Below are 8,614 nucleotides of genomic sequence, written 5' to 3'. Positions count from 1 at the left end.
GGGGGGGGGGGCGTAGATTATTAAAACAAAATCTACACCTAATTAAAAGTAAACATTGTAAATATTAATGCTGAAATCAAGCTGAAATGGGTGACAAAAAGAACCGTATTGGAAAAGCGATTTCAGTTATTGTTAAAACACAAAAATGTTAAAAATTTATTTGGCTAGGGACAAAAATTTTGGACTTGCATTTACATGTTAATGGGCAAACAATTTTCATTTTTACCTTTATGAGAGCTCAGTTCACCCATTTTAAAAGTCCAGTGTCCATTTCCCAAATTTTTCTTGAAGATACTTTCCCCCCCAAAAAATAATTATTACCTCTAAAAATCATTTATATTTCTTAATTTAGAAAACCCTAAATAAATACCTAACATTGAAAAAAAAAAATTCCAACAAGGGGGAATGATTTTTAGAGAAAATATACAGTTAACACCCCTGAATCAATTTATAGTGTCTAATAGTCTATTGTAATGTTGGAGCATTGTATTAAGAAAAACAAAGCTGCTGATAGTTGATCCTACCTGTGACAAAGCTGCTGATAGTTGATCCTACTTGTGGTACAGCTGCTGATAGTTGATCCTACCTGTGGCAAAGCTGCTGATAGTTGCTCCTACCTGTGGCACAGCTGCTGATAGTTGATCCTACCTGTGGCAAAGGATCCAGATCAGATAGGAAATTATACTCTTCAGAAGCAATGGAGCAGGAGTCCTCAACAGAATGTTCGGATACAATAACATTTCATATAATAACATACAATATAATTTAACACACAAATCATGCCTATCCTGATACCAATCACCTTTTTCTGATACTAATTATCTTTACCCAGATACTAACTATCTCTACTCAGGCACTAATTATCTCTACCCTAATACTAATTATCTCTACCCTGATACTAATTATCTCTACCCAGATACTAATTATCATTAACCAGATACTAATTATCTCTACCCAGATACTAATTATATCTACCCAGATACTAATTATCATTACCCAGATACTAATTATCTATACCCAGATACAAATTATTTCTACCCAGATACTAATTATCTCTACCCTGATACTAATTATCTCTACCCAGATACTAATTATCTCTACCCTGATACTAATTATCTCTACCCAGATACTAATCATTTATACCCAGATACTAATTATCTATACCCAGATACTAATTATCTATACCCAGATACTAATTATCTCTACCCAGATACTAATTATCTCCCGGATACTAATTATCTCCCATTTACAATTATCTCTACCCAGATACTAATTAGCTCAACCCAGATAATAATCATCTCTACCCAGATACTAATTATTTCTACCCTAATACTAATTATCTCTACCCAGTTACTAATTATCTCTACCCAGATACTAATTATCTCTACCCAGATACTAATTATCTCCCAATTACAATTATCTCTACCCAGAAACTATTTATCTCTAACCAAAGATACTAATTATCTCTACCCAGATACTAATTATCTCTACCCAGATACTAATTATCTCCCAATTACAATTATCTCTACCGAGAAACTATTTATCTAACCAAAGATACTAATTTTCTCAACCCAGATACTACTAAGCTCTACCTAGATACTAATTTTCTCAACCCAGATACTACAAAGCTCTACCTGGATACTAATTTTCTCAACCCAGATACTACTAAGCTCTACCTGGATACTAATTACCTCCCAATTACCTGATTATAATTATGATCCGCAAGACCAGAATATTCTATTAATCGTATCATTAAGGTTAAAATGTATAAAATACAACATGTTAATACATATTTGTGTAATGAGTAAAAATATCGCACAGTAAAACATTATTGTAAATTTTTGTAGTTTCTTGTACTTATTTTATTTCATAGTAATTCATCGTACTTGTAACTTAGTTGCAAAATAATATAATCTTAATGGGTTGGCCTGGTTCTGATTTAGAAAGAGAAGAAGTAACTGCTCTGGTTGATGGAGTGAAAGGTCTAAACGAAATTATTATTCAAATCATAATTTATAATATTTTGTGTACTGTATAGAGTTACATACTTCAGTACATTTAACTATAGCTTTTAATTCTACTACAAAAGTGTATACATTGGGGATGTGGGTAAAAGGATTGCCCCCCCCCCCCTCAGGAAAAGTGCGACTGTAGTTTCTGGGGGTTTTAGTACCGAAAGGGGTCTGTTCACCCCCCTCCCCCTGAAGATTTAAGTCCCTCCCACCTAGATAAATTTCTTCTTCTACTTGTTCTTGCAGAACAACATTGTCTTGCCATGAGGAGTAACGCAAGTTTTAAACAGAGGTGTTATTTTCAAAAATGATTTTCAACCCTATAGAAGAAACAAGAAGTTAAATTGGACTTCTTAGAAGACTTTCCAACACTTTTGACACTTATTACCTAAGATTTAATTTAAACAGTGGGGGGGGGGGATAATAGTTTAAGAATGTTTTTTACCTTACATCTATTAATATACCTGGAGTTCGGATCCAAAGTGGATTCAGCAACACTTACTCTCCTTAATAAATGATGAGCTTAGAACTAAATAAATGATGAGCTTAGAACTAAAATATAAACAATAAACATACAAACTAGGCACTGTACAATTCAAATGACACTGCCTAAGGTATCACCTACATAAAACTACCAAGATATAATGTACAATTAACGGTGTACAATTAACATTGTAAACAACACTAACCACTGTACAAAATAATTTATCTACCTGAAAGTGATAGGACGAGAGGATGGTTTTAGATTAGCATTCTCACAAACACTTTCACTGCAAAATGATTATCATATTATTCATCATATTTAGGTAAATCTGTAGTCTTTCAACAGAAAAGACCTAAGGATATGTTGCCCTAAAAATAGAAAAATCCCTAAAATATTGGGACAGGTTTCAAGTTAGTAAAAAATATTAAAATTTGGAGAGTGTTACTTGGGAACAGTAGGAAGTTGTCACTTGGGAACAGTAGGAAGTTGTCACTTGGGAAACAGTAGGAAGTTGTCAATTGGGAAACCGTAGGAAGTTGTAACTTGGGAACAGTAGGAAGTTGTCACTTGGGAACAGTAGGAAGTTGTCACTTGGGAACAGTAGGAAGTTGTCACTTGGGAACAGTAGGAAGTTGTCACTTGGGAAACAGTAGGAAGTTGTCACTTGGGAAACCGTAGGAAGTTGTCATTTGGGAACAGTAGGAAGTTGTCACTTAGAAATTAACATAACTTATGAGATTTCCACTAATGAAACATCCTGCCGATTTTCAAGTACCTGTATTGAGCAGACTTGAGGTTTAAATAATCCTCCCCAAAGAATGCTTGATTATTATCATTGATATAATCAAGTCTATAATCACATTCTCCCATGGATGAGGTCTCATCCTTCTCCCCAGTTGGTCTGCATGAATTAGAATATATTAAATGTGGAATATTAGGAGAACTAAGGGACATGTGGTAGGGTTTATCTAAATTTTACCGTGACATTTTAGGACATCTTGCTGAATAACTTTGATTAAAATAAAACCCATTCTAGGACTGCCTTAATAACTAAGACTAAACGTGTCTGGCACTTGGCTTGACTTCTTGACATACTGGATGTTAATTCTTAATCATAATAGTATTTCTCAGTTCAAATACCTGGATTCCTGTGGTTCTGAATCTTGCCTGGGTATTTCTATGAGGGTCCTTGGCCTATTGGAGGGTCTACTGCTGAAGTAGGATAAGGAAGGGGAGGGGGGAGGAACACAGAAAGAAAGGGAGGGAGAGGGTGGTGGAGGAAAACAAGGGATGGATGGCGAGGATGGGAGGTAGGAGAAGGAGGGGGAAGAATGTCTTCCTCTTGGAGAAACTGATTTGTAGCCTGAATGTTGCATATCTACCACATCTATCACATGCTTCAAAACAGTCAAGTATATAATAAGTATATCAGAACTATCAATTCTATCAATTATCAACTATCAATTATGATAAAAGCATTAGATATAAAGGCTGGAACCTTTTTATTGGAATTGTGACAGAATCTGATATATCTCAGATTATCACTGGTAAGAAAGCCCTTACCAGCCAACAACAGAATGAGACCTACAATTCAATCAGATAATGAAGTGAATGCAACTGTCTTCATGACTTTTAAGATAGTAGAAAATCACAATATAAAAATTCAGGAGACAGTCCTCCAGAGTCTCTCAGGAAATTCATACTGCTGTCTTCAAGAAAATTTTCTCAACTGTATGATTTAAGACAAGGAGAAAATTTTTAATTTTACGTTTTCAACAGATTTTTTTACTCAGGGTCTTAATGTCTGTAACAGAAAACTTTAAGCCTGTTGCAATAATTAACTTTGAGGCTGAGCTATAGAATGAGATGTTCATTGTTAAAAGAAATAAAATTTGAAACTCCTATTATTAAAGTTCTCTCTGATGATTTAATAAAGTTTGTGGCTAAGGAAAGAGATAAAAGTTTGTTAAAAAAAGAGGACTGTCAAAGGTAAAATTTGTATTTTGACTGGAATGCTTCATTTGAACCTTGCTTTAATGGTTTGTTAAATCTATTATTGACCTTATTAAAACCTAAAAATATAATCAATTCTATCAAGTACATCTTATTTTCATCTCAGAAAGGCTAGACAGTACTTGCAAGAAAATAAGATCCTCTTTGAGGTTTACCTTGCTATAGCTGCATATAAAGAAATACAATAGACTTTCTATAAGGTGGATTAGAAGGATAAGAGACTATTGTGTAGTCTTCCACAATAAATGTAAGTGATTTTATTACTCAAGAAAGGTTCACATATGAAAGTCTGCTAATGGCAGCCAAGAAGCCAGCTACACACATTAGGGTAATTGTAGGTTGAAAGAACTAGCACCGACTGATAGAGATGAAAAAAGAGGAAATTATAGTTAAGCTTCCCATAATTTTGATGTACTGTGGGGCATGTCGTCAACTATGAGTATTGTAAATATGCAGGTGGGAACAAATTAAAGATTTTGTTAAAAATGAGAAAAAAGTAAAAACATTTTTAAGTTTCCAGCTCAGAGCAAAGATTTAAGCAAACTTCAAGACAAGACATATTGTCAGTCAAATAACATTAATTGCTGAAAAAATTCATATCATCTGAGGTCAGTCAGGGTAAATACAATAAGAATGATAGATTTTAAGATCAAGATATGGTGCCTGAAGATACTGGTTCCAAAGTCTGAATGCCTCCTAACATTCAAAATTCTTTGATTAAAATATTTTTTGTTTAGAATTTGACCAAAAATAGACTTATGAACTGTTGAGATTTCTTTCTGCTTGGAAAATCTAAAATGTTGCCATGACATCTTTTTATAATAAATCTAGTCCTAATCCATTTAACATCATTCCCCCTTCCAAGACACCAATTGTGATTAAGAAAACTTTGCAGCAAAATTCAAAACCAAATCCTATGACCAACTTTTAAATTGTGGTCAAATTCCCCATAACGTTAATAAATTATCATTTAGAATTATTCCTTTAGCTGATAGAAGGTTGTATGAGGGATTCAGATGGTTCCGAGCAGTTTGAAGATGAGACATCTGAAGAGAATGTATAACATGAGCCTGGAGATGGGGATGAGTCTTATGGCTAGGTCTAGATGTACGAGGGATGTATAATTATAAATCAGCTCAAATTAGATACTGAACAGTGGGGTCAGGCGGAATCCTAGACAGTTAATAACTCAATTAAATTTAAAACTGATCATTTAGATGTTACAGTTCATAAATTCTCGATTTTTTTTAAATCATTACTATGTAGTTTAATATTTTATAATACTTCTTATTTTATATGATTCGTGTATTACTTTTGAGAATATTTTAGAACATTTCTTGAAAAATACACTTTAAGTAGAATGGCGCAATTAATTAGTGAACTTGTATGCGTATTCAATCATTTTATCCTATAGATGCAACAGACAAAAGTAAGGTTATTATCAATCGAATACAACTCCAAGGATTCAGCCTTTTAATTTTTCATCCTTTTCGGAATTATCTGAATCTAATTGGTTAACCAGGCAAAAAATACTTTTTCGGTTTAAGCAGGTCCAGACTAAAGGAAACTGTTTAAATTCCTAATACATCATCATTGTGCTTCTGATAAAAAACAAGTCTCTTAAAATGCCCCAATTAATTTACCATCAATTTAGATAAAACGTCAGATTGTCTATCTGGCCTGGTACTACTGGTACAGGGCCAAAAAAGGAAAAAAGGCGGAAATTGAATTGTGCATTTTAATTTACAATTTAACATTATTGTTTTAATCAATGATTTTGCATAATTTTTCAAACCGGTGTGTTAATCATTTTAAAAATTTTTATTGGGTTTAGAAGCACCAATTGTTATGGTTTAAGTTTTAAAAAAACCTGTGATAAAACATTATACAGTACACCCCTTATTGGAGGGTGCAGGTGGTTGCCAGCAGGTACTGGAGGTGGAAGAGTAAACTCATTTCTACCCAGGCCATTAAACACCTTGGCAGAATACTTCCCTTCCTAAAGGTGTCGTAATAATTATTTCAAAATTAAGTAACAACATCAGGATTTTTAGGGTTCCTCAGCTTCAATGATTTTTTGGCAGTTTTAACTCTGACAATATGCAAGATGGGAAAATAAGCTGAGAGAATCTGAATCTAATGTTGTGTGTAAAACATGAAATTAAAATTTAAAAATAGATAGGACTAGATTTAATCTAACATAATTTACAAAATAAAATATCAAAAGTTTACACTCTAGCTCATCAGGTTGCCAATATTTAAGAACTAGAAAAATAAGAGTTTGAGGCAAATGTTCATTGTTCAGTTCCTTACTCATTTGCTGAAAATATAATATTTTAAGCTTGTAATTATTACTCAGTCAAGTTTTTGGTATTGTTGTTCAGATTTTGAAAACAAACATTTCATATTTCATACATATCGTCTAGTAATGTTGAATTTTAGAATACTTTTTTACCCAAATGCATCAACATATTCATGACATTTCTAAGAAAATTATCATAATCAAAATTTTAAATTTTGCACAAGAACTTAACACTCTCTTCTCTGGTTTTTAAAAGTTTGCAGTCTGCTGATGAAAACCTTTTCATTTTTATAATTGACTTATAAATCTAACATAAGTCAGTTTGGAATATCAAAGCAAATTAGAGTTTGTTGCGAAAGTTCAGTCATTTATCATTTGCAGAAAAAAAACATTTTCAAGCTAGCAACAATTAATTAGTTTCCAGTAGCATCAATGGATAGTTTAAATAATATGAAAAAGTGCACGGTCAGATTTAGTAAGTAGCAAGATCTAGTCTAACTAAGTTTAATTTATCATTTTAAAACAAAGGAGTTCTAACTATGTGTACATAATTACACTACTTCTCCCTAATCATTTATTTAGATCAACTAGAAAAACTACATTTTACCTGAATTGGAGGAATGTTCTCATATCTCTGTTCCTCCGATTTAAAATATCGTTCCAGATTTAGCTGATCCCGACCCAGAGACTTCGACTCCTGGGGCCCAACTCCCTCGGAGTGCCTCAAAGGTCGGGAACGAGGGATGAATGCAGGTGGAAACATTTTTCTTACCTAAGCTTTGCACATGTACATCTGAAGAACAAGTGTTTATAAACATAAGAGTTTACAGTACAGTACAATGATACATAATAAATATATTTCGGTACAATCCAGGGTTCACTGCAAGTTTAAATGCCTGGTCAGGAATGATGTACAATTGGATAAATGAAAACTTTAATCATTGATACTAAAAGAAGAAGATTGCCATGTTTTGACTTTTGTCAACATTCATTTTTACTAATTGGCAAATTTTTGTAGAAAATGGGTATATTTTCTCACACACATTGGCAAACTTGTGAATTCGGGTAAGAAGCCCTGGCCAAAATTGTCTTAATTGAAGAAACCCTGGCGCGACCTTGAGAAATACCATTTGATACAAAATTGTATATTATTGTACTAATTTAATTTATTATTTTCAGGTTTATGCACAGGCATAAGTTACAATTTTGTTGTTATTTTTAATTATATAATATAAAATTTGAAAAAAGGAGCATGTATATTGTACAATGGACATTGCGTAAGGACTTAGTACAATATCAATCAGTTCTAATCATTTTAAATCTATCAATCATAAAAATGATTCTTGTGCATTTAGTATATTCAGAACATTAGGAAAATGTAATAATGGAAATTCTTAAACGAGATGAAATAATCTTGATGTAGCCTTCGTTAAGTGCATCAAGATTATTTCATCTCATTTTAGAAATCCATTATTACATTTTTTTCCTCATAAGATTATTATTATATCATATTTGTGAGGTTCTATGGGCACATATCCAAGAAATTATATTAAAAAATAATTCTGGTGAAATCAGACTATTTCAAGTTGGAACAGTTAACATTATGAAAGGTTGCAAATAAGTTTCATGCTCTTGTTCTGACTATCACTGTTTTTTATTCTTCTAATGTTAAAATGTTAAAAACCATTTTATAAGTAAAAATTGGTTATTAATTTGAAAGTAATGCATGTGGTGTGATTGTTTCCTTAGTTTAGTTTGTTTGTTAACCAATTTCTAATGATTTTACTTGTTTTTTCAAGTTGA

At 32.5% G+C, this 8,614-nt stretch overlaps 1 protein-coding gene across 4 annotated transcripts in view; it reads right to left on the bottom strand.

Annotated features, from left to right (window-relative positions):
* LOC111700596 (uncharacterized) overlaps window positions 1–8,182 on the bottom strand; it is a 15,120-nt gene extending 6,938 nt beyond the window's left edge. For all 4 annotated transcript variants that reach the window (XR_002765014.1, XR_002765015.1, XM_023471565.1 and 1 more), the window contains exons 1-11: window positions 7,419–8,182; window positions 6,408–6,508; window positions 5,492–5,610; window positions 5,173–5,205; window positions 3,637–3,859; window positions 3,272–3,397; window positions 2,726–2,782; window positions 2,477–2,518; window positions 1,929–1,984; window positions 1,703–1,737; window positions 649–711 (exon numbers count right to left, since the gene is read on the bottom strand). Coding sequence is in view for 2 of the 4 variants with exons in the window: in XM_023471565.1 (XP_023327333.1) it covers window positions 649–711; window positions 1,703–1,737; window positions 1,929–1,984; window positions 2,477–2,518; window positions 2,726–2,782; window positions 3,272–3,397; window positions 3,637–3,859; window positions 5,173–5,205; window positions 5,492–5,610; window positions 6,408–6,508; window positions 7,419–7,574 (1,011 nt within the window). In the remaining 2 variants the exon portion in view is untranslated. The remainder of the gene's footprint in view (window positions 1–648; window positions 712–1,702; window positions 1,738–1,928; window positions 1,985–2,476; window positions 2,519–2,725; window positions 2,783–3,271; window positions 3,398–3,636; window positions 3,860–5,172; window positions 5,206–5,491; window positions 5,611–6,407; window positions 6,509–7,418) is intronic.
* Window positions 8,183–8,614: the final 432 nt, after the last annotated feature.

Source organism: Eurytemora carolleeae, unplaced genomic scaffold (genome assembly GCF_000591075.1).
Source record: "Eurytemora carolleeae unplaced genomic scaffold, Eaff_2.0 scaffold252, whole genome shotgun sequence".
Classification (NCBI taxonomy): domain Eukaryota; kingdom Metazoa; phylum Arthropoda; class Copepoda; order Calanoida; family Temoridae; genus Eurytemora; species Eurytemora carolleeae.
Note: the sequence above shows the minus strand (reverse complement) of the source record. Positions and strands in the feature narration are given on the sequence as shown.